The sequence below is a fragment of the Eschrichtius robustus genome, chromosome 16 (genome assembly GCF_028021215.1).
Source record: "Eschrichtius robustus isolate mEscRob2 chromosome 16, mEscRob2.pri, whole genome shotgun sequence".
Classification (NCBI taxonomy): Eukaryota; Metazoa; Chordata; class Mammalia; order Artiodactyla; family Eschrichtiidae; genus Eschrichtius; species Eschrichtius robustus.
In genome coordinates, this window is record NC_090839.1 from 83,918,501 (window position 1) to 83,946,148 (window position 27,648).

Genomic DNA, 27,648 nt, shown 5'->3' on the forward strand with positions numbered 1-27,648 from the left:
GCGACACACGTTCAGCAGAAATGGTACTTGAAATTCTGGATTTTGATCTTTTCCCGGCCTAGCAACATGCTGTCCCAGTGGCTCTCATGATGCCAGGCAGCAAGACAGAGCTCCTGATCGGCCCCGCAATCACGAGGGTAAACAACCGACACGCTGACAGCCGTTCTGAACCCAGACAACCATTCTGGTCCAACGTTCAGCACAGTGTTCAATAAACTGCACGAGACAGTCAACACTCTATTATATAATAAAACCAGGCTTTCTGTGGGCTGATTTGGCCCAACTGTAGGCTAACATCAGCGTTCTGAGCACGGTTAAGACCAGTGACGCTAAGTTAGGGTGTTCCGGGAGGTTAGATGTATTAAATGCATTTTTGACTTATGATATTTTCACCTTACGATGGGTTTATTGGGACATAACCCCGCCGTTACAGGGAAGACCTGTACTAGACAAAATCCTGAAGCTTTTCATGCATCAGCCCGTTCCTTACCTTTAGTTTTCTCCTACTGTAGAGCCATGTTCACCAGGAGCAAACATTCGGTGACACATTTCTTTCTCTTTACCCATGTAATCCCTGTAATAGCTGTCAGGAGAAATACACAGTAGTTAGAGAAGGGCTGTCTCTGTGGGAGGTGACACCTGGTGGCTGGAATTCTCCACTCAGGTCCAGCAACACCGAAACTTCAGCAGGCCTTAAACCGAATCAGGAGTGGGTGGAAGCAATGCTGGGGGTGGGGGGCGGTGGGGGGATGGGGGAGGCTCCCGAGGGCTGTTCAGGAAGCCCTTGGACAAAAAGCGCACCGTCTGCAAAGATGGCAGCCTCGAAGGCCGGGAGCCGCTGTCAGTGAGGCTGCCGGCAGGGTCCTGCCGAGCAACACCTCACACTCAGAGACCTCAGACTTATCTTGAGATTTTCCTGCTAAAGAATGGTCAGACTCCAAAATTTCTACACCTAACTTGACAGGGTATTTACAAATACCAGAAAGGAAATTGCTAGAAAGTGTTAAAGGCCTGAAATGCAAACATTCGGATCCAAATAAGAGGTACACACACCTCAGACCTTTTTTAATCGCAAGAAAGCTTTAACTAGCAATCTGGATTAAACATTTAAAAATGTTAACAGGAGTAGAAAAATCTCACCAATACAGAGGAACAAAAGAACACCAAACAAACAAACAAACAAACAAAAAAACCCAGTGGTTATAATATGAAGTGATGGAATTATGGGTGATTAACTATGTTGAAATTTTCAAAGTTTCCTACAATGAACATGTAGCTTCTACAATCAGAAAAAGTTAGATTACTTCAAGGTTGGTATCAATATCACCTGGGTAACAAGAGCGTCACCCTAGGGTATGACTAGACTCGAAAGAGCCATTTCACATCAAACCAGGATCTGCAGTCAGTTGAGAACAGCAGTCCTCAGTTGGTGGCGAGCAGGGAAGAATATTCGAAGAACACTGCCCTTTCTGAAAGTCACACTGGCCACCTCTTTAGGGTGCTTACTTCTGGGGGAGGACAGGGAGGCGGGCAATGGTCCAGGCATGTGTGGTTTGGAGGTCTGTCCTACAGCCGCCCCCCCACCCCACGGCCTGGGAGCTGTGGGTCAGAGCGCCGAGCACTTCACAAAGCCAGCTCTAGGGGGCGCTGCCTCCCAGCACAAGCCTGGCAACATCAAACAGGCCTTCACCCAAGCGGGCAGGCCAGAGTGGCAGCCGCACCACACGTTCCTTCCTCTGTTTGCACTCCTGCAAACACAGGTCTCACCTGGCCAGTTTCTTCAGCTCGTTATTGATGTCGTGATTGAAGGGCTGTTCCTTCTGGGCTCGGACTAGAAAATCCCGGGCCTTCTGATACTCAGTCATGAGGAGACAGGCCTGTCAAAAGGACAAAAGTTTAAAAGCACACTTTAGGAAAGACAGCACTTCTGCAGTGCCCAAGCTGAACACCACTGCTGCCTTTCTTCAGGCATCCATTCCCAAGTCCCTGCCCTCCAACTCACCTGTCCGCATCGGAAGAGGGCCTTGGCGTTCTTCTGGTCAATGCTCAGAGCCTGCTCTCCATAGCGCAGGGCCACGGCGGGTTGCTCCAGCTTCAGGTACGTGAAGGACAGGTTAAGGAGGACCAGCAGCTTGGCGGTCTCCACCACGTGCTGCTCTTCAAGGGGTACCGATCGCCGGTGGAGAAGCAACAAGGCCTGTGGAGAAGGAAGACAGGAGGTCAAGAGAAGGTGGTCTTACATACAGCAAACCCTAAGAACACACACACACACACACACAATTAGTGCTAAAAAATGAGTTTAGCAGAGTTGCAGGACACAAGATCAATATATGAGAGTTAGTTGTATTTCTTTACTCTTGCGATGAATAATCCAAAAACAAAATTAAGAAAACTCCATTTATAACAGCATCAAAAAGAATAAAATAAGTGGCAATAAATTTAAAGTGTAACACTTGTAGACTGAAAACTATAAAACATTGCTGAAAGAAATTAAAGAAGATCTAAATAAATGGAAAGACATCTCATGTTCACAGATCAGAAGATTTAATACTGTTAAAATGGCAAGAGTGCCCAAATTGTTCTACATTTTCAATGCAACCACTACCAAAATTTGCAAAAATGGACAAGCGGATCTGAAAATTCATATGGAAATTCAAGAGATCCTGAATAACCAAAAAACGTTAAAAAAAAGAAAAAGTTGTGAGACTCATACTCTCTAATTTCAAAATTTATTAATTACCAAGCCAGTGTGATACCCGTAAGGACAGACATATAGATCAGTGGAACAGAACCAACAATGCAGATTGAGAATCCAGAAACAAGCCAAATACATCTAGAGTCAACTGATTTTCAACAGGGTGCCACACCATTCAATGGAGAAGGAGGAGTCTTTTCAACAAATGGTGCTATGATAAATGGATGTCAACATGCAAAAGAATGAAGTTGGATTCCTACCTCAGACAGCATACAACAATTAACTCAAAATGGACCACAGATTTAAACCTAAGAGCTCAAGACTGTAAGATTCTTAGAAGAAAACACTGGTGTAAACCTTTGTGGTCTTAGATTAATAATGACACTGAAAGCACAAATATCTAAAGAATAAATAAACTGGACTTCATCAAAATTAAAAGCTCTTGTGCTTCAAAAGCCACTGTCACGAAAGTGAATGAAGAAAATGACTGAAGGCTGACTGGTGTTTAAGAAAAATTACTATAGGGACTTCCCTGGTGGTGCAGTGGTTAAGAGTGTGCCTGCCAGTGCAGGGGACACTGGTTCGAGCCCTGGTCTGGGAAGATCCCACACGCCACGGAGCAACTAAGCCCGTGAGCCACAACTACTGAGCCTGCGTGCCACAACTACTGAAGCCCACGAGCCTAGAGCCCGTGCTCCACAACAAGAGAAGCCACCGCAATGAGAAGCCTGCACGTCACAAGGAAGAGTAGCCCTCGCTCACCGCAACTAGAGAAAGCCCGTGCACAGCAACAAAGACCCAACGCAGCCAAAAATAAATAAATAAAATAAATAAATAAAAAAAAAATAGTGTATATATGTCAATCCCCATCTCCCAATTCATAAAAAAAAAGAGATATATGCACCTTACATTCATTGCAGCATTATTTACAGTAGCCAAGATATGGAAGCAACCTAAGTGCCCAAAAATAGATGAATGGATAAAGAAAATGTGGTATATATACACAATGGAACATTATTCAGCCGTAAAATAGAACGAAATCTTGCCATCTGCGACAACACGGATGGACCTAGAAGGTATTATGCTAAGTGAAATAAGTCAGAGAAAGATAACGTCTATTGGTATTTCCCTCCTCTTCTAACAGAGCCTCCATTTCATTCAAAGCAGCAATGTACTAATTAAACCACACTTCCCAGCTTCTTGTACATATACAGCTAAGGGCAAATGGACATTTACCACGGGTCTGGCCAATGAGATATAAAGGGAAGCTGGGGTAGGAGGAATTCTGGAAAGCTCTTAATATAAATAAACACACCAGACTCTTCTCCCCTCCCTTCTTCCTGCCCAGATGACCACATGATGCTGCAGGTTGAACTACCATCTTGGGGGGAAAAAAAAACAACAAAAACATGCTTAAGGGCAGCTGAGCAGAGAGACCTCTGGAACCTGAATCCCTGATGGCTTTGTGGAACTGCTATGCCAGGCTTCGACTGCCTCCTTTCTTTCTTTAAATTTTATTTATTTATTTATTTTTGGCTGCGTTGGGTCTTCGTTGCTGCACGTGGGCTTTCTCTAGTTGCAGGGAGCGGGGGCTACTCTTCGTTGCGGTGCGCAGGCTTCTCATTGCAGTGACTTCTCTTGTTGCGGAGCACGGGCTCTGTGGTGTGTGGGATTCAGTAGTTGCGGCACACGGGCTCAGTAGCTGTCGCCCAAGGGCTCTAGAGCACAGGCTCAGTAGTTGTGGCGCACGGGCTTTGTTGCTCCGCAGCACGTGGGATCTTCCCGGACCAGGGCTTGAACCCGGGTCCCCTGCATTGGCAGGTGGATTCTTAACCACTGTGCCACCAGGGAAGCCCCGACTGCCTCCTTTCTTATGTGAGAAATATTATGTCTCTAGTTTATTTGAAAAACTGTTTTTCAGGATTCTGCGGTTTACAGCTGAATGCAAATCCTGAATGTTTAGTGTCACTATGCAAATGAGACAAAAATCAGAACGCCCCTAAACTCTAAACTCTATCCTGTTTGCCTCTAGAACTTAGGATGCAGAGTTTGACACACAGAAAGTGTTCATAATATTTGCTGAATGCATTGCAAGGCCAACGGTGAATTCCTGTCAGCAAAACCTCTACAGGAAGCCAAATCACAATCAGAAGCTTGGTGAGGATGGAGTCAGAATTAGATGAATCCCCACCGTCAGAGAGACATGAAATGAAGATGGCAAATGGGGTGGAGAAGTCAGTAGGCAGAGAACCCTAAACTAGAAAGAGAAATTTAAAAAACTTTTTTACTGAAAAACACACACAGTTAAGTACAAAAGTAAGCATCCAGCTCAGTGAATTTTCACAGTCTGAACACACCCATGCAATCACATCCAGATCCAAAACCAAACATTACCAGCTCCCCCAAACCCTGTGTCCCCTCTCCTAGTCTTTAGCCCTCTGGCATGCGGATTTTTAAGCAAGATTTTTCTTAACGGCTGTACGTGAGGAGTAGGGACAGAGACAAAAGTCTGTATCTTTTAAAGAAGGAAGTTTCCAGGGTCTAAACTTGTACCTTAAAGCAGCCTTACCTGTTTATATCTCACTTTGGCATCATAGAAACGATTTTGGCGGAAAAGGTAGTTGCCAAACTCCCGTTCAGTAGCTGCCACTTTTAGGACCTTCTGAAGTGGAAACTGATCCTGTTGCTCCTGAGGATCAAAGACAAGGACACCAGCAAGGAAACTGAACGCCCCAGTGCCACCATGCCAGCGTCATTACAGCTGTCAGCGCTGCTCCTTTAGATCAGGAACCTCTGCTCACTGCCACGTGTGTGCCGAGCACTGGGCTAGGTGGCTCTGCGGAAGTCACCTCTGTGAATCCCAACAGAAGCCACGGCAGGTCGGTGCCACTACTGCTCCTGTTTTACAGACTAGAGCCAAAATGAAGTCTACTAGTTTAGTCCTACCCAGAGATGCTCCCTAAAGAAGCAGTTTCTCATAGAATTAGAAACTGATGGAACTTGCCAAGCACAAAAGTCAGGTATCAGGACAACCACTCATCCAGCAAGCACTTAACAGGTCTTGGTCTGCCCAGGGCCCTGCTGGTCTTTCTGGCCATGAGGCTCTACCCTTGGTACACATCACAATCACCTGCAGAGCCTCTTTTTAAACAGATGTCCTGGCCCCACCCCCAAAGATTCTAAATCAGTACACAAGAGTCGGGACCCAGGTTATCTGCAAGAACCTCTGCTTCGTGGAAAGATGAGAAAAAGGTAGTATCTCTCACTTGAGGTGGTGACAGTTTAGCTGGTGAGATGTCATATACAGATGTGAACCTGGGGTGGACATCTAAGGCCACATGTACAGCCAGGGTGAGACACCATAACAAGGAGTGCATGTGACCGCTGACAATCAGAAGCCTCGTCTCTACGGGATGAGTTAAGTGAAAGGCTACAAAGGAAAGGCAATTTTTCAGTTGTGAAGACAGAGGCCATCTGTCCCAGTTTGCCTGGGATTGTCCCAGTTTACACCCAGTGTCCTGGTATCCCATCTGGTTTAATAGTACCTTTCACTCTCAAGGATCCTGGGTTGGACAATAAATTATATGATCGCCTTAGTTATGAGCTATCAGTGCTTGACTTGCTGGGAACCAAACAGCGTTGAGAAACAAATGTTCCTTGTCTTTCAGGGAGAACTAGGCAAACGGTGACTGAAAGGTCAGTTCAGCCTGGTGGTCCGTAACAAACCCTTGGCCTAGCACATGTACCCACACATAAGAGCCAGCAGAACTAAGACAGACACATACTAACAAGTGGTGGGACACTCCCCCGCTCCCCACCGCCACACAGGAGCCTCGGGCGGAATCTGGGGCCGAGGATCATCAGCAGGGCAGGATAATTACCAAAAACACAATCCCATCCCAACTCTCTGTCAAGTGCTGACATCTGTGCTCCAGAACTTACGGCTGAGAGGGCACAAAACTTGTCTGACTCAGCAGAATCCAGGAAGTCAAGCAGCTCGATCTCGAACAAGACGGTAGTGTTTGGGGGGATCAGGGGAGGACAGCCCAGCATTCCGTAAGCGTAGGTCGGTTTGAACAGAAACCTGGCCAACTCTCCTCTCCGCATGCTCAGAAGGCCCAGCTCCATGCCCCAAAGTGTGATATCTGGAAGAAGGGATGAAAAATACACGGTGGAAGCTTGCCCAGTATCCTGTCCCAGTGCTATCCATTTCCTCCCCCTTCACGTCCACATCTCTCCATATGGTACCCCAAGCCTTCTGCACTGTGGTCCCAACTCACTTCTCAGCCTTGTTTCCCACCCCCCCCACCCCCACCCCACCCCACCCCAGACTCTAACTCCTCCAGGCTCTGCAGCATTCTGGCCTCTACATCTCTGTTCACGCAGTCCCTTCTTCCTGCAATGTTGTCCTCCTCCCCCAAGGCCCAGCTTCTACCCTGAGTGAACCCTTATTCAAACTTCAGGGCTCATTTCAAATGCCCCCTCTACCATGAAGTCTTCCCAGCTGGAATTAATGGTGCCTTCATTAAGCACTCCCATAAAACACTGCTTATGCCTCCCAGGAGCTCCATGAGGTTAGTTGTCTGGAGTGTGTCAATCTCCACCATACTGGCCCCAGACTTTCTGATCATCTGAGTACATCCTCTCTGTTCACCCTGCATTGTAAAAGAGTCATTCAATAGATGTCTACTTAGTAAACTAACAAAGAAAAATGCGGCACCCCACGTTTAACTCAGGATGCAAAGGTTACCTTCCTTGCCAGGCAGGCCATCTCCCAAATACCTAGGTCTCAGGGGGGAATGTGGGAGACAACGTTTAGCAAAACCCAGCCTCAGAAAAACCAACTTGAAGACTCAGTTCTCTGGACAGCTTTCCAGTCCTAGGGCGCTGCCCTGCATCAGTTCTCCAAGCTGCGGCGTCTTTTCCAGCTCCTTTTCTGAACTTACCCTCTCCAAGTTTCATGAGCCGAGGGGTTTTCCTAAAGCAATTGGAATCAAAAGGCTTGTCCATGTGCTCCAGATACCCAGAATATTTCACTAGGACAGAAGAAAGAGACAGTGGGAGGAAAACGGACCAAAGGCACCCACGCCTCCACATATCACCTCTTTGTCACACAAAAGCAATGTGAGTACCAGATGCCCTTAAACTGCCCCACCCCCTGAGCGATAGGAGAAACCTTTGCTCAACGTCTGGATGCCGGCCCTTTGGCTCTGAGGTTGAAGAGCTGGGCTGGGGGGCCGCCCAGAGCCCCTTGTTCACAGTGGTCTCACACAAAGGGGTAATGAGTTCCCTCGCTTATCCCTTAAAACCCGAGGAACCGCCAGCACTAGGGCATCGCCAGCCTCCCAAGGGCAGACGGCACCCAGGGCCGCACGACATACCGAGCACCGAAGCGTCCGGTGTCACCAGCTCTCCAGAACCCTCTCGGATGACATCCTTCAGCACGCCCCGGTCCCCGGAAAGGTCCAGCATCCTTTGACTTAACCGCTGGTACGGAGACTTGTGGGGAATGAAACACAAGATCTCAGAGTCCTCAGCTGACACCCGACTCCGGTGGCCCCGGCTCCTGACTCCCCAGCACCCGGGCCCTCACCTGGCTGGGGGCGTCGTCCCTTTGCAGGACTCCCGGGTTCCGGGCGCTGCCCCCCATCTCCGCGCGGCCTGCCTCTCAATCCCGCTGCCCTCCCCCAGCGGAGACTCGGCCTCCCCTTTATACCCTGCCGTCCGCACCCGACGGCGGCAATCCGTTCAGGGACCGTGAGGAGGCGCTCATCGCTCCACTCCAACCGCCGCCAACTGCCTGCGGGCCCACGCCGGGGCTGGGGGCTGGACCACACGCCAGCGGACGCCCGGCAGGGTACGTGACCGGGCACGTGGTGGGGACGCAAGGAGTCCTGCGTCCTGATCCTGCGCGAGTTGAGAGCTCGCAGGGCATGATGGGAAACGTAGTGAGGCCCCACGGAGCACGACGGGACACGAGGAGCGTAACTGGGCATGTGACGGGGGAGTGCAGAGCAAGATCAGGCATCCGGTGAGGACGCGAAGAGCATGACGGGGGCCCGTGACAGGGGCGTGTGGTGGCACGTGGCGAAGGCGCAAGGAATGGGACACGCAGGTGGTGAGGATCAGCAGTGGGGCCCATGGTGGCCAAGCTGTGGGCACGTGGCCGGCAGAACACGCTGGTGGGGACAAGGCCCCAGAGACGGCGGGCTGCTGGAAGGGTCAGGCCTCACAGCCGTGGGTTATTTCCACCCTCCGTCCTTCTCCATCGCGTTCAGGGGAAACGTAGAGGCAGACAGGACTTTAAAGTCAAACTGCCCAGTTCCTGAGAAAACAAGGTGATGGCCCTCACCTTCCCAGCACCGGAGCTGCAAAATCTGCTGCACCTGCGCTCTTGTGGAGCAAAGGAAGAATAGCCCTGGATTTCATCCCCTCCAGCCTGTTCCCTGCGTCCTCCCACTCTTGCCAAATGGAGGACTGGACGCCTTTGGGTATCCTCTCTCTCCTGCACCTGCCTTGCCTTGACTACGGACCATTTCCTTCCGCTTATATGTGTCCCCAGATACCCCGCCTTAAAACAAACACGCCTCCCTTTGTCCCAAATGTTCCCGCTGCTACGGGTGGTCTCATTCCTACTCTCCGTGGGAAAAACTTCTCAAAAGGGTTGCTGCAAAGGCTTTCTCGGCTATTCTGTCTCCACCTCCTTACCCTCCATTTTCTTTTCAACTCACTTCAATACCACTTTCCCCTGTTCCACGCCACCATTCTTCTGTTGTTGTTGCCAAATCCGTCAGACGCCTCTTTGTCCGCAGGTTACTGGACTCTTGTCAGCATTTGATGAAGCTGACCTGACTGACCTTTAAATGCTTTTTTTCTCTTGGCTTCTGTATTTAGTTTTCTTTCCCTCTTGCAACAGAGGACCACAAAACTAGCTGTTTAAAGCAACACCTATTTATTATCTCACGGTTCTGTGCATTAGAAGTCTGACACCAGTCTCACTGGGCTAAGATCAAGGCATCAGCCTCACTGGAGGCTCTGTGGAAGAATCCACTTCAAAGCCCATTCAGTTTGTCGGCAGATGCAGCTCTCAGCCTGAGGTCCCCACATCCTTGTTGTCAGCTAACAGTGATCCTTAGCTTTTAGAGGCTACTCTGTGGTCCTTGCACGTGGGCCCCTACATCTCAGAGTCAGCAACAGCATGCCAATTCCTTCTCAGGCTTGGAGGGAATATTATCTGATTGATATTTTTATAGGCTTTCCTCATTTTTATAGGCTTTCCTCCTCTTCTGCGGCATCTCTCTCTGAGTCCAGACAGGGAAAGTTCTCTACTGTTAAAAGGTCATGTGATTAGATTGGACCCACCCAGATAATTCAGCTCCATGACTGTAATTACATCTTCAAAGTCCCTTTTGCCGTGTAAGGTAGCGTATTCACAGATTCCAGGAATTAGGGCATGGGTATCTTTGGGGAACCATTCTGCCTGCCACACCTTCCTGGTCACCACATCCTCCTGATTTTCCTCCTACGTGTCTGGCTGTCCCTTCTCAGTCATCCTCCCCTTCCTGACCTCTAAACATTAGCAACCTCAGGGCCCTGTCTGTGGACCCCTGCCCTTCTCTATTCCCAATCCCTGAGAGAGCCCAACCATTCCCAGGTTTAAGTATGTGATATACCAGTCCAGCCTAGATCCTCCCCTGGGAACCAGAGCTCTAGGTGCCTGTGTCCAATTGACTTTTTCAGTGGTTCTCAAATTGTAGTCCCCAGACTAGCAGCGTCAGTGTTGCCTGGGAACTTATAAAAATTGGGAGAAAATTGTTGGACCCATCCCTGTACTCCTGAATCAGAAAGTCTGGGGCCTGGGCCCAGAAGTTTCTCTTTTTTTTTTTTAAGAATTTATTTATTTATTTACTTATTGGCTGCATTGGGTCTTTTTTGCTGTGCACGGGCTTTCTCTAGTCGCATTGAGCGGGGGCTACTCTTCGTTGCGGTGCACGGGCTTCTCATTGCAGTGGCTTCTGTTGTTGCGGAGCACACGCTCTAGGTGCGCGGGCTTCAGTAGTTGTGGCACGTGGGCTCAGTAGTTGCGGCTCACGGGCTCTAGAGCGCAGGCTCAGTAGTTGTGGCGCACGGGCTTAGTTGCTCCGCGGCATGTGGGATCTTCCCGGACCAGGGCTTGAACCCGGGTCCCCTGCATTGGCAGGCGGATTCTTAACCACTGCACCACCAGGGAAGCCCAGAAGTCTCTCTTTTAACAAGCCCCCATGTGATTCTTGTGTCTGCTGAAGTCTGCAGACCCCTGGGCTGCTCAGTTGCTCCACCTGGTTGTCCTCAGTCAGGCATCTGACTCTGGATTCTCCCGTCTGCCTTTTTCACCTTGATCTTCCTGGCATCACTATCCACCCACCCAGGTGCTCTAGCCACTACGATCTATTATCTACACAGCAGCTAGAGGGATCTTTTAAACATATAAATCAGATCATATTCCCTTGCTTTAAAACCCACCAATAGCTCCCACTGCCCTTGAAATTAAATCCAAACCTTTGCCCTGGTCTACAGGGCCCTCCCTGCCAACCCCTCTGACCTCATCTTCTGATGTTCCCTCTGGCTTAACTGTGATCCAGCCACCCAGGCCCCCTCTCTGGTGGATCTCACAAATACGGTTGACCCTTGAACAACAGGGGTCTGAATTGCGAGGGTCCACTTATACGCAGACATTTTTCAATAGTACATAGTACAGTACTACACCGTCCGTGGTTGGTGGAATCCATGGGTGGAGAGGGCCGACTCTAAGGTATATGAGCATTAACCCCACACTGCTCAAGGGTCAATTGTACTGAACTCTTTCCAGCCTCAGGCCTGTGCACTTGCTTACCCATTGCCTGGACTGCCCTCCTTTCAGGTGGCTGGCCTCTTGGTATCCTTCAGTTCTCAGCTCAACCATCCCTCCTGAAAGATTGTCCTGCCCCCTTCTAGAATGCACCTCACAATCCTGCCACTCCATCTCCCTCTTTCTTACCACACCGTTTACTTCCTGCATAGCATTTAACGCTATTATATTATCTAGTTTATTTATGGCCTCACCCTACTCCTACCCCCATATATTATAAAATCCAAAAGGACAGAAGCCTTGTCTGTCTATTTCTCTAATGGATCCCTAATACCCAGCCTAGTGCTTGACTCATAGCAGGTTCTCAATAAATACTTGTACAATTCAATAAAATTGGCTTTCTGCCTGCCTATACCAGACCTTGGTCTAGCTTGTCACTGGGGTAGAGACCTCACCCCGCTGAGACATGGGTGCTTAGGCCTGCAGGGGTTGTGGCCTGTTGATCCAAAGCTCCTTGTTTCTTAACACTTCTGGAGACCCTCACCCACCCCTGTCTTTTCCATTCAGTGAGTTCCCACCACACAGCCATGATACGAATAGTAGAGTACGACCGTAATATTTATTAACTATATAACAAAATGACATTGAACTTCTAAACCTTCGAAATAACCTTAATAAAAATGTTTGTAATTCAACAATATTGAGTAAGAGAAGTTGGACACAGAAGAATACATGCTATGTAATTCTGTTTATTTGAAATTCAAAGCCAGGCCACATTAATCTATGATGATGTAAGTCAGGATAGTGTTAGGAGTTCTGAATGGGGGATGCATGAGGAAGCCTCTGGGTGCTGAAAATGTTCTGTATCTTGATCTTTTTAAAAAATGTTTACTAGTTTATAGTAAAGGATACAGATGAATGGCCATGTGAAAAGGTATATAGAGTGAAGTCTGGAAGGGTCCAGAGTGCAGGGACTTCTGTCCCCGTGGAACTGGGGTGCACCACCCTCCCAGCACATGGATGTGTTCACCAACCCAGAAGCTCCTCTGTATCTTGACCTTGTGAGTGAGTATACACATATAAGTTGTACCACAACTGTGTAGTTAAGATTTGTGCACTTTATAGAAGTTATACATCAGTTTAAAAATCTAGGTAACTAAAAATACCTTCATTATTCTAGAGGGAGAGAGAGGGAGAGACTGAGATTCAGAAAGAATTGTGTCAAAGCACGAGTCCACTCCCGTTTGAGGTCTGTGAGGTATGAATAGGTACCCAGTCGCTCTGTCTCCGCCCCTCCCCCATGCCTGGCCAAGGCGAGCACCTGAGTATTGCCGTTATCAGAGCCGGCCGAGCAGAGGCTGCCTGCCCGGTCCCCTGATACGGCCTAGTCCCACCTGATTCTGAGTGACCTTGAGGACACCGGGGTGTTTCTGGGAAAGGGGAGGAGGAAAGGAGCAGAGACTAGGTAGAACTGGTGTCCAGCTACAATCCCCACGTCTCTGCACCTGCTGTCCCATCCTGGGGAGAAGAGTAGGCAGAGCAGATCAAGTCGATGACGCTGGTGTGAGGCCCCGGTGGGGGGCTCGGTGGATCCCGAGAAGCCAGGTAGTCCAGTGTGGGGTTCCCCTGGCCCACTGCCGACTTCTGGTGAGACGCCAATCAGTTTTTACAGAGGAGCAGGGTGGGAGCTCAGGAGACCGCTCTCCAGGGTCCCAGACTCTCTGGAACAGTGTTGTCCTAAGACAGAACTCTGCTTTAGAATGGCCTGGGGGTGTCAATTGTAAGTGCAGATTTCTGGGGTTCATTTGAGATGTGTGAAGGGGTGACTCAGGAATTCTATTGTAACTCTGCTTCCAACAGCTGCTCGCCAGTTTGAGAACTGATCTAGAAGGTGGGAAAGACCTTGGCTTGTTTTTGCTCTCCAGTTGTAGGTCAGGACACCTGCTGGGCTGGAGCTTGCATTATTAGTGTCACTCCAAATGACCCTGCAGATGGCCTCTTTCATGTTTACCTACAAATCCGAGTTAAAAATGTAGAATCCTGGACCTCCAAGTGACCACACTTTTCGTTTAAGCCCTTTGTTTTAAAGATGGGAAAACAGACCCAAAGTCATAGCGGGTCAGGACTGGAATCGAAGACTGGCGTCCTTAAGAGCCTCTCCTTTCAGGGCCCTTGGGGGCTGGGGGCCAAAGGAGTGGAGGGAGCAGGCTCCAGGGAGGCCGCCCTGGGCTCCAGCAGGCTCCGTGGATGGCGTGGCAAGTGAGCGTGCCCGAGCTGGAGGACCGCCTGCAGTGCCCCATCTGTCTGGAGGTCTTCAAGGAGCCCCTGATGCTGCAGTGCGGCCACTCCTACTGCAAGGGCTGCCTGCTGTCCCTGTCCCGTCACCCGGACTCGGAGCTGCGCTGCCCCGTGTGCCGGCAGGAGGTGGACTGCAGCAGCTCCCCGCCTAACGTCTCCCTGGCGAAGGTGATCGAAGCCCTGCAGCTCCCCGGGGACCCTGAGCCCCAGGTCTGTGCGCACCACCGGAACCCTCTCAGCCTCTTCTGTGAGAAGGACCAGGAGCTCATCTGCGGCCTCTGCGGCCTGCTGGGCTCCCACCAGCACCACCGGGTCACGCCTGTCTCTACCGTCTACAGCCGCATGAAGGTGGGCAGCGAGGCTGCTGGGGGGTGGGGAGCCGGGCCGCCCCTGGGGACACAGAGCCGGGTTCTGAGCCCTTGGGGCCCTCGCCCGGCACAGAGGGGTCCAGGGCCAGCCTTGTTCTGGAGCAGAACTTGCGGAGCGTTTGCTCATCCACCGATCACCTTTTGAGCAGCGGCTCCAGTCTCCAGGTGCTGGGGACTAGGTGATCCACGGGATGGAGAGCCCCCTGCGTCACGTGCTAGCCCCCTCCCCTGCTTTAGTCTTCTCTGTAGCCCTCATTAGATTGTTGAGCGCTCAGGGGACTGCACTCTCAGGCAGGTGAAGACAGGGACTTTGTTTCATTCCCTGGGATATTTCTGTGCCTAGGACCGTGCCGGCCAGGTAGTAAATGCCCAAAATGTATTTGTGGAATCAATGGATTCCTGCCCTGATGGACAGTTGCCTCAGAACTAGCAGATCATTATTTACGATGAATAATAATAATAATGATACCATCTTAGGTTAGTCTGTTGATCTAAGGTTTATGAAGAGTGGGGTTATTGTCATACTTGCAAATGAGGAAACAGGCTCCGAGAAGGTAAGGGTCTTAGTCAAGGTCATACAGTTTGTCAGTGGTAGAGCTAGGACTCACATCAAGGCCAGTTCTCATTCCCCTGGCACCAGATCAAGGAAGGACAGGAAGGGTTTTTGGAAGTAAATTGTAATAGGGTACCTGGCCCGGTGTTTGGGTGGGTGGGGGGCTGGGGGCAGTAAGGATGAGGAATGAGGAGATTCAGGGGAGGGGGCAGGACGAGGGAGAAGCATCGAGATCCGTAGACAGAGGGGCCCCTGGAAGCTGTTCCAGGGCTTTCCTGGCTGAGTGCTCTGGGCAGCATTTCTTTGCTCCTTCAACCCTGGGAGAGAAGTAGGAAAGGTGCACAGGGCCAGCCAGGTCGTCCACCAGCTTCCCCTACCCACAGACATTTCCTGGGCATCTAGTATGTGCTAGGTGCTACACTGGTGCCCATGGTACAGCAGTGGGCGAGAAGTTCACCCTGCACCAGAGCTCACAGTCTGGGGGTCTGACAGAGTCCCGTGTGTCAGGTGCTGCTGTCAAGGTTAAGTACAGGCAATGGTGAGACCATCTGGAACATGGCTCCTGCGTGGTCTCAGGTGATCAGGGAAGACTTCTTGGAGGAAGTGGACTGGTAAGCCGAGACCTGAACCATAAGGAGGACTTGAAAGGAAAAGAAAGGGAGGAAAAGCATCCTAAATATAAAAAGAGCACGTGCAAAAGACCAAGAGGCAAACAGCATGGCAGATTTGAGGAATTATACATTGTTCCAATAAGCACGAGGGAGAGTGAGGTGGGAGTGATGTGAGGTAAGCGTGGGTCAGGTCATGAAAAGGCCTGTGTGACATGAGACAGGATTAGGGGTTTATTCAGAGAACCGGGGTTGGAAGGTTTTAAGCAGAGTCGTGATGTGGCTCGATCGCTCTGCCAGAGGATAGATTGGAGAGTGAGGCTGGGAATAAGAGATTGGGGAGTAATCTACATACAGGTGGTCACTGAAGCCACAGGTGTGGAGAAGACCAACCAGGAGAGTCTGCAGGAGTGATGGGGAAGATGATGCCCCCAGGAGCATCAGGACTTAAGATTTGGGTAGAGAGAGAACTCTGAAAAGGGGCCAGAAGGAATTCCCTGAGGGAGCAGGAACGTTGGCTGAATGTAGCCTCCAGAAAATCAGAGGAACAGAGCATTTTGACAAGATGGAAATCACTTGTGTGAAATGTCTGCTGAGGATTGAAAAGAGCCTGTCTGGTTTAGCAGTAAGAATTGGTTATCTTGGCAAGAGTAGTTTTAGGGGAGTGTGAAAGGAGGAAGCCAAATTGCAGTGCAGTGAAATTGAGTCGAGTTTTATTAGCAGAGGGCTGCCTGGCGGACGAGGAGACTCTTGGGAGCTCGTCATTTCTGGCTAGGAGCTGGGAGGGCTTGGGTCCTGGTTTTGGACGTGGGTTTTTGTGATCTCAAGACTCCTCCGTGTGCTGCAACTAAGTTACGTTCCATTATCAGATCTCTTTCATGCATTCCTGTTTTCTCCTATTGATTGGGATCTTAAGATACTTTATTTATTTGCATAATTCTGTTTCCACTCACTGTGGCCCAGTTGATGAGAAAGAACTAGTCCCATCTCTCTTTGCCTTGGGAGGGTTACCACTGGGATGCCCTTCTCAGGCTCCTATGAGATCGGATGCCTTGTTATGGAGAGCAAGGACTCTGTGTTCATTTATCTCCATGCTGGCTCTATTTTTTTCTCAGCTCCCTTCCGGAAGGGCTCTTGCAGCTGACTTCTGCTTGGGCACTGTCTAAGCCAAAGATTCTGCACACTCCATGGGCACAAACCAGCAGGGCTCCATTAGGTTGTGCAGCCAGATGGTGCTCTAGGTGGTTCTGGTTGGATCCCTAAGGTTAAGTCAGATATGGGGCCAGGGCAACCTAGGAGAAGTTTACTTCAGCCTGGGAGGCCCTAAATCCAGGCTGGGCTCAAGCCTGCTGGCGATGGGTTCAGGTCTTTATAGGGAGTGGGGGGTCACCAGGTGACCCCTCCCTGGGCCATTGCATGCACCATTGGCTTCACTTGGGGCCAGCCTTTTTGTGATGACTCTTGATGAAATGCCCACTAATTCTGGACCTGCTGGTGACCAGCAAGTTTACCAGATGGGTTCCCTATGGGCAGCATTCCATGCAGGGAGCGTTGACTTCAGATTGGCAGTTGCCCCGCTTGGATGTTGTGTGGTGACTTCTGGTGGCTGTAACAACGTGTAGCCTCTCTGTCCACGGCGTAGAGAGTGATGACGTGGAGATCTCTTCTGTCCAGGCAGTCCGTGCTGTCAGTGTGGAACATTCTTGAATAGCCTTTCCTATTTTGTGCTTGTGGCCGTTGGGCTGCCCCCAGGAGCTGGGGCGGGTGAAGGGGTTGGCAGCTTATGGGGCCTGTTGCCTCCAGGAGGAGCTAGCAGCCCTCATCTCCGACCTGAAGCAGGAGCAGAGGACGGTGGAGGAGCAAATTGCCAGACTAGTGAACAACAGGACCCGGATTGTCGTGAGCGCCCCGCTCCTCTGTGCCCTCCCCCGGGACCAGCCGCCCGCCTCCCCTTTCCTGCAGAGCCCAGCTCTAATCTGTCCTTTACAGGAATCCATGCCTTCCATATACAGCCAGAATTCAAAGCATTCCAGGGTGGGGTGGGGGAAGCGCAAAGGCTCTCAGAGGAATTCAGCACAGTTGTCAGGACTGTCGCCAGATTGGCTGGTGTCCTCCACGTCCTTGAGGCTGAGATAACCTAGAACCCAAGTCCCGGAGGTAAACAGCTTAACACGTGGGCATGACCGCCCGCCCTCTGCCACCTGTGTCTGCTTGACATTGACAGCCTGGGCAATGCCCTGCTAGTACCTTAGAGCGCAGGCACGGGAAGGCTTGAAGCCTTGGTGGCTGTCTGCTTTTCCTAAATGAGGGGCACTTGGGTCTGGGAGTCTGTGGAGCCTGGGCCCTGCAGGTAGTCATGAGACAAGCAGGAGACCAGCATCCGTTGAAAGTCAACTCAATTAATCTTCCTCATCCTGGAGAGGGAGCCTGCTTTACCCCGTCTGATGGAGGCAGAACTCAGGGTCACACGGGGAACCCTTGTTATCTCACTCCAAAGTCTGCTCTCCAGGGCCTTTCAGACTTTTTTTCAGTTGTGGAACCCCGTGATAAAGCAAAATCTTACATTCACACTTGCTAGCAAAGATGGGCAAAAGCAGAGCCACTGTGTTGGAACTGGGAGCTGGGGGCCCAGCCTCTGCCCTGCCACTATCGTCCTCCCCCTGGGGCCACATCCTGGATCCCCAGGCACAGTGTGAACACCTGGCAGGAGTCAGCCCTGGGACTTGGGTACAAGGACCAGCCCGGTCAGAAGGCCCAGGAAGGCCTGAGCTGCCAGGCTCTGGGGACGCCGAGGTCAGCCATGGCTCCTGCCTTGACCGGCCCCTCCCTGTCCCAGAATGAGTCTGATGTCTTCAGCTGGGTGATCCGCAGTGAGTTCCAGGAGCTGCACCATCTGGTGGACGAGGAGAAGGCCCGCTGCCTGGAGGGGGTGGAGGGTCACACCCGTGGCCTCATGGCCTCCCTGGACATGCAGCTGGAGCAGGCCCGGGGTGCTCGGGAGCGGCTAGTGCAGGCCGTGGGTGTGTTGGAGCAGTTCGGCAACGAGAGTCACCATGAGTTCATCCGGGTGAGTGGACAAGGGAGTGTCCCCTGTGCCAAGGCCACCGGGGCTCCAAGAGCCTCCCCCTTCCTGTCGGCTTCCGCCTAGCCTCGTCCATGCTCTAACCCTCCTCCCTCTTGTCTTCCAGAAGTACCATGCCATGGCCTCCAGGTAATAACCTCGGAGGGCACTCTCAGCGAGGGCCTGGTGGCTGCGGGCACAGGCGTCTCATCTCCACTAGATCCTCCCTTCAGTTTTACTGGTGCCGGGAGCAGCTGCCCACATCTGGCTCTGTACTGAGCCCAGGGAAAGTGACAGCCTTGCCTTTAGGGGTCTCCAAGCCTTGTGGGAGGTGGCGGTGAAGTATGGTTACATCCCTATGGGCACCTAGAACAGTAGAAGTTCACACAAGCTAAAGAATTAACACAGAGGAGGAGGTGACTGGGGGGAGATCGGCAAAGACAGCGCACAGGTGGGATGGCTGAGAAGGGCAGAGGGCAGGCGTTTGCCAGGCACGCTGACTCATGTGAAAGGGTAAAGTGTGTGCAGGTTTGGAGTATTGTGAGAATTTCAGTATCATGGGTGTAAAGGACGACGCAGAGCAGAACAGGAGATGAGGTGGGTGATGGTGGGTAAGGAAACATGCACCATGGCTTGTAGGAAGGGGTTGGATCCATGTTCCAAACCCAACAAACAAATCACCTGTGCAGTTCCTGAGCCTTCCTCAGCCACGTTTATGAGAGTCTCCTTGTTTTCTCCAATTTCCCTTAGTCTTAAGGACAATTTGGTTAGGAGCAGTGGCTTAAATGAATGGACAGAGGATCTGATTGGCTGAGTTTGGTTTCCACTCCAGCTGGAGCTGGGGGCCAGGGTCACCCGATACAGAGAAGTGGTCCTCAAACAGTGCACCAGAACCACCTGGAGGGCTCAATTAAAACAAAGGTCACTGGGCCCCAGTAATGAGTTCTGATTCAGCAGGCCTGGGGTGGGACCCAAGAAAATTTGCATTTCTAACAAGCCCCCAGGTCCTGCTGCTGCTCCCAGACCTGCACTTTGAGAGCTACTGATGTAGAGTGTTTCCCCTTCCAGGAAGGAGGCAGGTCCTGGTGGGGGGGGGCGGGTACATGGTGGGCATCTTCAGTGCACGGTCTTCTGAGCTGTGGCTTGGCTGGTTGGACCTGCGTTTGGGTGAAGGGCTGGGGTGCACGGTAAGCAGCTCCGCCATCACTGTGGACCTTTGCCCCCAGTGCAGAGCTCCAGCAGGCCCGGCCCCTGGAAGGTGCGTTCAGCCCCATCTCCTTCAAGCCAGGCCTGCACCAGGCTGACATCAAGCTGACTGCGTGGAAAAGGCTCTTCCGAAAGGTTCTGCCAGGTGAGACCCCACCCACCCATCCTCCTTCCAGTGTACGAGGTGCAGAGAACTGGAGGGGGTGCTGGCACAGCTAACGGTGAGGGCACGGTGGTGGGCTTCCGCCAGCAGGGGGAGCTCAAGCCCAGTTCCATCTCTTACTAGTGACTGGGAGAGTGGTGTAATTTTTTTTTTTTTTTAAGGATATTATCTATTTATTTATTTATTTATATATTTTTGGCTGTGTTGGGTCTTCGTTTCTGTGCGAGGGCTTTCTCTAGTTGCGGCGAGCGGGGGCCACTCTTCATCGCGGTGCGCGGGCCTCTCACTATCATGGCCTCTCTTGTTGCGGAGCACAGGCTCCAGACGCGCAGGCTCAGTAGTTGTGGCTCATGGGCCTAGTTGCTCCGCGGCATGTGGGATCCTCCCAGACCAGGGCTCGAACCCGTGTCCCCTGCATTAGCAGGCAGACTCTCAACCACTGCGCCACCAGGGAAGCCCAGTGGTGTAATTTTTGCGCCTCAGTTTCCTCATCTGTAAAGAGCCCACCTTGCTGGGCTGCGTAGTTTCTAAGTAGACGTGTGTGTGTGTGTGTGTGTGTGTGTGTCTGTGTCTGTGTGTGTGTAGTTTAGTTCTTAATAAATGGCAGCGGCTGCTCTGCCAAAAAATAACTCGGACCTTTAATTAACTCCTTCATTACTAGCACATAAGGAAGATCAATCAATAGACTGATTTCATCCAACAAAGGCACAAACAGGGTTGATATAAGAACAAAAGGGGGAAAGGGGAGGACAAAAACTGCAGATAATCTCTGAACCATGAATGTTGTTTGCACGTTTTAGGTGTAAACTGATTAGTTGGCAGCGAGCAAAGAGGTCAGTTGGGATAGTTTGTCCTTGACTGGGCTGCTAGGGTATCCAAGAAAGCCACTGCCATTGTTAGAGTCTCCAGAAAACCTGGGGAGTGAAGCTGAGGCGCCCACGTGACAGGCCGTCTCCCAGATCCTTCCATCGGCACCTCCGCCTTAGGCAGGCCGCCTGCACCGTTTCCCTTGCCAGAATGCCTGGGCTTGCAGCAGCCCATTCTCCACCCTTCAGGCATCATTCACTCATTTGGCAAATGTCCTCAGGGTTGCCTGCTCCAGGCCCCCAGCCCCTTCTAGGCCCTGCGGATACAGGGAAGAGGCCGACTCAGTTCTTCTCCCGAGGAGCTCAGGGCCTGCCATCGGCCTCCCTCGGGGCATGGCCTGCTGCTGCCTTCAGCGAGGCTTGAATACACATCTCCTCTGATCTCTCCCAGCCCCGGAGTCCCTCAAGCTGGATCCTGCCACGGCCCACCCCCTCCTGGAGCTCTCCAAGGGCAACACGGTGGTGCAGTGTGGGCTCCTGGCCCAGCGGCGCGCCAGCCAGCCCGAGCGCTTTGACTACAGCACTTGCGTCCTGGCCAGCAGGGGCTTCTCCTGCGGCCGCCACTACTGGGAGGTGGTGGTGGGCAGCAAGAGCGACTGGCGCCTGGGGGTCATCAAGGGCACAGCCAGTCGCAAGGGCAAGCTGAGCAAGTCCCCAGGGCATGGCGTGTGGCTCATCGGCCTGAAGGAGGGCCGGGTGTACGAGGCCTTCGGCTGCCCGCGGGCGCCCCTGCCCGTGGCCGGCCACCCTCACCGCATCGGCGTCTACCTGCACTACGAGCAGGGGGAGCTCACCTTCTTCGACGCCGACCGCCCCGACGACCTGCGGCCGCTCTACACGTTCCAGGCCGACTTCCAGGGCAAGCTCTACCCCATCCTGGACACGTGCTGGCACGAAAGGGGCAGCAACTCCCTGCCCCTGGTGCTGCCCCCGCCCAGCGGGCCCAGCCACCTCACCCCCCCGCAGCCCACCAAGCTGTAGCGCTGCTCGTGGGGCTGCCTTCCCAGCTGGGCACGGGGGCTCGAGGGGTCCCACCGGCTCTGGTGAGCAGAGGTTATGTAGTCATTCGGGGAGGCCTTCCTGCCTGGGTGTCCCTAGAAACGTTTAATGATAGGGAGAGAAGGACCACAGTCCCATCCCCAACAGTCAGGGGTGTGTTTATTACCCTCTTTCCAGGCTATTAACCTGCTTATTAACCAGCGGAGCCGGGCCTTGGGGCCCGCGGGTCAAGCTGGGCTTCCCTTGGTCCCTCCTAACCGCGATCTCTGCTTACTCTTCCCCCTGAGGGTGGAAACGCTCCCACACGTGACTTCCCCCCATCATTGTGAACTTTAACTAACTTTAAGGATAACAAAACTGACGTTATTTCTTCCTTTTCAAATGATTTGCAATTATCAACCGCTGTACCTACCCACCGCTTTATGCTCAGGCCTTTAAAAGCAGCTCCAGCCTCTGGTGGGGCCACATCTTGCTTCCACCCCCTGCCCATCGGTCTCTGGTTAGTCACAGCAAACACTCCGTCATTGCTCTGTCCCCAGAGACTTCTCTCAACTTCCCTCTCTGTTAGAGAAGATGGAAATGACACTCCTGCAGAGCAGAAGCAAGTAGGGGCCAGATGGGTGTATGGCCCATCCCTGAAAGCTGCCGGGCACATGGGAGTGGGTCCAGAGCCCAGGTCTGTGCATGCTGAGCCTGCCCTGTGGTCACCCCAGACCGAGGCTGGGACAGCTGAATTCCTTCCCAAGAACGTGAAAATTGGAAGAGAGAGAGAGAGTGGCTGGGGCTGAGTCATCTGAGGTCTGGTGCTTTAGAGAGAAGCGCCCCAGCCTTGTGCCCTGAGGTCTGTGGACCCGCCCAAGAGCCTTCCTTGGGGCACAGCCCTGCCCTGTCACCCTGGCATGAATCCACATCGGCCACACAGACAAAGTCTCAACCCACAGCCTATCTGAATGATCCTCCAGGAACAGGAGAGGAAGGAAGACTGTGAGGCGCTACCTCAAGGCCATCTTTACCGACCGCCTTATCCTCACGGGAGACTCAGGACATCACCTCCCTGGCTGTGAGGAGCTCTGAAGCTTTCTGCCCCACTTCCCTCCCAGTAGGGCTGCAGTCTATAAAAGAGCTTAGCTGCGTCTAGAACTGGCTCCTCGGCAACGGGATATCCCACAAGTCAATTTGCAGCCATGAGCCCTTTGATTTCCACACCATCCTTTTTGGCGTGGGCAACAAGGCCCACGTGCAGCTTCCACCTTTGGCTAATCTTCCTCCTGCTGTCTATGTAAGTAATAAACTGAATCAAAAGCTGGTTGTTGTCTCTTGATCAGCTGAATCTGTCGGGCCTTGGCCTTGGTTGCTGCATGCTTGACACCTTCCAGACTTGGTTTTTGGTTTTGCAGCTCTTCCTTCAATTCCATGAATCTACCTCCACTCTCCACCCTTCTCCACCATGCTGTGTCCTGGGAGGCTGGCCCCGCTGGAATGCAAACCCCTCTGGCTTCCTGTTGGGTTCAGCTGAGGGGAGAGACTGGCAGGAGATCCCAGGGCAGGAGAGGGAGTTGGAGGTATTGATTTTCCTGGTTTTCTGCCTGCTGGGCTATGCGTTGGCAGCTTCCCTCTACTAAAGACTCCTGGAAGGCAGCCCTCTCCCTCTGCTACTCTTCCCTTGCTCCTGTCGGTGAACAGTGAGCACTGCAGCATCTTCCGTAGGTCCCCTGAACTCTGACTGTTCTTTTAGAAATAGTCCCTTCTTTAAACTCCCCTCCACTACTCCCTTATGTGCACCTTTCTGCCTCCAGCCAGACCCTGACAGACACAATGGCATACTTCTGCACCCATTTAATAAATCCCCTTTTGTTTGGCTAACCAGAGTTAGTGTTGTGCTTGCACCCGAAAGATCTTAACTGATACACATCCAATATGCAGAAGGCAGAGGAAAGAGCAGTTAATTCTTCATGTGGAGTTGGCATTTAAGCTGAAAGAAGTGGAAGACAGGCAGAGGAGAAGAGCCTTCAGGGATCTAGGTCCAAAAGGGATGCTACAGCTAGAGCCGGGCCTGGACATGATGGTGGGGGCTGATCCGGGGTGGGGGGGCATCTATGCTACTTTAGTGTATGTTAACTTTGTCCTGTGATTAACGACAGCGTGGGAGTGGGCGAGTCTGCCCAGGGAGAGAAGATATCAGACTGACAGAAAGGAGGTCAGAGAATGCAACACCAGAGCCTAGGGGAGCAGCTTAGACGGGGTTGCCAAGGAACCTTAGAAACGGGCAGAGAGATGGGAGGGTATGCTAGCAGGAGAGGTCATAGAAGCCAAAGCTTTCCAACAAAGAAGGTGTGTTCAACAGTGCCATGAAACCCCAGATTCAGCAGGAAAGGCCTAAGGAATATTTGGAGATTCTTGGTAGTTTGGGAGGGACCCATCTCAGTGCAGCTGGTGGAAAACAGACTGCAGGCAGTTAGATAATAGCATGTGATGAAGATGTAAAGGCAAGGATTGCTGATTCTCCATTTAAAAAGTTTGATAGTGGTACTTCCCTGGTGGCACAGTGGTTAAGAATCCACCTGCCATTGCAGGGGACACGGGTTTGATCCCTCGTCCAGGAAGATCCCACATGCTGTGGAACAACTAAGCCCGTGCACCACAACTACTGAGCCTATGCTCTAGAGCCCACGAGCCACAACTGCTGAGCCCACGTGCCACAACTGCAGAAGCCCACGCGCCTAGAGCCTGTGCTCCGCAACAAGAGAAGCCACCATAATGAGAAGAACATGCATCACAACAAAGAGTAGTCCCCGCTCGCCACAACTAGAGAAAGCCCACACGCAGCAATGAAGACCCAACACAGACAAAAATAAATTTAAAAAAAAAGTTTGATAGTGAAGGGAAAAAGTAAACTGGGTCAAGAGTTTGGGAGAAGGTGGGATTAAGAGAAGGCATTTTTAGGACAGAGTCAGTGCCGTCCAGCAGAAGTATATGAGCCACATATGTAGGTTTATGTTTTCTAATGGTCACATTTTAAAAATTAAAAGACTCAGGGCTTCCCTGGTGGCGTAGTGGTTAAGAATCCGCCTGCCAGGGCTTCCCTGGTGGCGCAGTGGTTAAGAATCCGCCTGCCAATGCAGGGGACACGGGTTCGAGCCCTGGCTCTGGAGGGTCCCACATGCCGCGGAGCAACTAAGTCCGTGCACCACAACTAGAGAAAGCCTGCGCACAGCGGCGAAGACCCGACACAGCCAAAAATAAATAAAATAAATAAGTTTATTAAAAAAAAAAAAAAAAAAAAGAATCCGCCTGCCAGTGCAGGGGACGTGGGTTTGAGCCCTGGTCCAGGAAGATTCCACATGTTGCGGAGCAACTAAGCCCGTGTGCCACAACTACTGAGCCTGCCTGTGCTCTAGAGCCCGTGAGCCATAACTACTGAGCCCATGTGCCACAACTACTGAAGCCTGCGCACCTAGAGCCCATGCTGTACAACAAGAGAAGCCACTGCAATGAGAAGCCAATGCACTGCAACAAAGAGCAGCCCCTGCTCGCCACAACTAGAAGAAAGCCCGCACATAGCAATGAAGACCCAACACAGGCAAAAATAAACAAATAAAATAAGTAAAATATTAAAAAAAAAAATTAAAAGACCCAGGTCAGCTAGCACTCAGATCTTGATTTCTTAATACCATTCTACAATAAAAGGAATGAGAGCTCCTTGGAGAACTGGCTGATTCTGGGACTAGAACAGGAAATACACCAAATGAGCCTTTAGTATCTTGTAGTGCCAGAAGGCAAGGAAATGCTCAAAACCAGACAAACATGAAAAAAAAAAAAAAAGTAGTAGAGCCCTGTGAAAAGGATATAGGAGCCAACTGAAAGCACTTCCAGTGGCCAAAACAAGAATAATTTGAGCAACGAAATATTTTGGATTACAGTCCACAGTATAAAATAAATATCCCTGAATCCATACTGATATAAATAAATGATTGTTTAATTAAATGGGGGAGAAGAGATAAATCTGTGCAGAAGAATTCCCAGGAATTTACATAGCGACTCCACCCTCAAGGAGGGGGAGCATAATCCCCCTGCTCCTTAGATGTGGGCTACACATAGTGACTTCTTCCCAGAGAGGACAGAGGGTTACAGAGTAGCTTTACAGTGGAGAAACTGGACAAACACTCCCTCGGCCAGGTGATCAAGGTTAACATCAACAGTGATGTCACTTTGGTACTATGTGCCCTTGCTCTGATGTAATGAAAATGTTCCTTTACCTGTGGTCTTTCTCCCCAAAACTCATAACCCTAGTCTCATCATGAGAAAAACATCAGACAAGTTCCAAGTGAGGAACATTCTACAAAATACTGACCAGGACTCCTTAAGGTAATCAAGGTAACCACAAACAAGGAAAGTCTGAGAAACTGTCACAGACAGAAGGAGCCTTGAGAGACATGACTAAATGTAAAGTGGTGTCCTGGATGAGATTCAGGGACAGAAAGGACATCAGGTAAAAACTAAGGAAATCTGAATAAACTGTGGACTTGTATCAATATTGATGTACCTGTTACCCACTCACCTGAAGCAGGGGGGATTGTTTTAGGATGGGTCAACTCTAGTACAGCTGGTTGTCCAGAACCACATCATTTGTGCTCTGTTCATCCATTCACTCCTTCATTCATTCAACAGATATTTATTAAGTCCATACTGTGAGAAAGACACTGGTCTTGGAGCTAAAGGTAGATGAGTGTCAAGACAGACAAGGATTTGCCCTCATGGAGCCAGATGGAGAGATAGAGAATAAATCATAACCACATATGGAATAGGTGCTATGAAGAAAACAGATGATGTAATTTGATGGGGGAGGAGGAGAGTTCCACTAAAAGATCACTTATGAACCAACCTAGAGTTACAGGAGTGCGTTAAACCTTTAAGTGACTCAATGATTTTATTGTAGACTAGAGTCAACCTTCTTGCAAAACGCTTGCTTATGTGCTATTAGTAATACAGAGAATATACAGGCTGGAATATTCTAGTTCATGGAGTCCTGTCTACTTGAATGCTTGAGATACAGGTGTACTGTTTTTTTGTTTTTTGGTTTTTTTTCTTCTCAATCAACCCATTATGTAACCAGTAACCACATGGGTGCTGTAGACCCAAATACCACACAATCCCTGTCCTCCCAGGGGTGAGGCTGGGGAAACGTTCCTATAGATGAATCCTCACAAGGATTGCATAAAAGGCTAGCCATTGGGAAACAAGGAGCCATTTCTCACATCACGTGCCAAACCTAATTCTAAATGGATTTAAGTGTGAAATGATGAAGCCAATGATTTCTATATTGTAGCAGTGTGAAGCAGTTTTCAAGCATGACACCAAAGGCAGAAACCATAAAGGTAAGTATCTTAAAAATGAGAACTCTATGTTGCCCAAAACAACTATAAACCACATTAAAAAGCAACAATAGGGACTTCCCTGGCGGTCCAGTGGTTAGACTCTGTGCTTCCACTGCAGGGTGTGCGGGTTCCATCCCTGGTTGGGGAACTAGGATCCCGCAGGCTGCGCTGCATGGCCAGAAAACAAAAAAAAGCAACAATAAATTGGACAAAATGGCAAAACCTAAGATAAGAGGTATATATTGTTAATACATAAAGAGCACCAAGGGAAAGATGGAAGAAGAATGAACAAAAAACATCTACATGTCACAACAGAAATACAAATGACCAATAATATATGAAAATATTCAACCTCAATCCCAGAAATTAAAACATCAATAAAATCTCATTGTTTGCCTGTGAAATCGGCAAAGATTGAAAGAAAAAAGAGAAGAGCTACTAAGAAGTGGTGAACCGGACTCCCAGCGTCGGCCTCCACTCCCTGCCAGGCACCTGGCACACGCCCTGGGGATACCTGGATGGGCACTGTGGCTCCCGGATCCGGAACCTCCGTGCCCTTTGACCCCGGAAGTCCGGGCGGGATGGGCGGCGCGGAGACGGGCGCGCTTTGCGACAGAGCCGTAAAGGCG

The 27,648-nt window shown here is 50.9% G+C and overlaps 2 protein-coding genes across 4 annotated transcripts; one reads left to right on the top strand and one right to left on the bottom strand.

The window, feature by feature from the left end:
* Positions 1-492: 492 nt before the first annotated feature.
* Positions 493-8,345, bottom strand: FKBP6 (FKBP prolyl isomerase family member 6 (inactive)). 2 transcript variants are annotated; one of them, XM_068524544.1, is made up of 8 exons: positions 8,289-8,345; positions 8,077-8,194; positions 7,642-7,731; positions 6,638-6,840; positions 5,265-5,384; positions 2,003-2,197; positions 1,768-1,877; positions 493-583 (listed from the first exon to the last, which is right to left on the bottom strand). In XM_068524544.1, the coding sequence occupies exons 1-8, from the start codon at positions 8,343-8,345 to the stop codon at positions 493-495; spliced, it is 984 nt and encodes a 327-aa protein (XP_068380645.1). The 2 variants fall into 2 exon arrangements, with proteins under 2 accessions (XP_068380645.1, XP_068380646.1); XM_068524545.1 differs by lacking the exon at positions 7,642-7,731.
* Positions 8,346-13,769: 5,424 nt separating this feature from the next.
* LOC137750234 (E3 ubiquitin-protein ligase TRIM50) lies at positions 13,770-21,626 on the top strand. Of its 2 annotated transcripts, none has more exons than XM_068524603.1 (6): positions 13,770-14,168; positions 17,153-17,248; positions 18,186-18,416; positions 18,538-18,560; positions 19,637-19,761; positions 21,037-21,626. In XM_068524603.1, the coding sequence occupies exons 1-6, from the start codon at positions 13,770-13,772 to the stop codon at positions 21,624-21,626; spliced, it is 1,464 nt and encodes a 487-aa protein (XP_068380704.1). The 2 variants fall into 2 exon arrangements, with proteins under 2 accessions (XP_068380704.1, XP_068380705.1); XM_068524604.1 differs by having other exon boundaries at positions 18,541-18,560.
* The last annotated feature ends 6,022 nt before the right edge of the window (positions 21,627-27,648 follow it).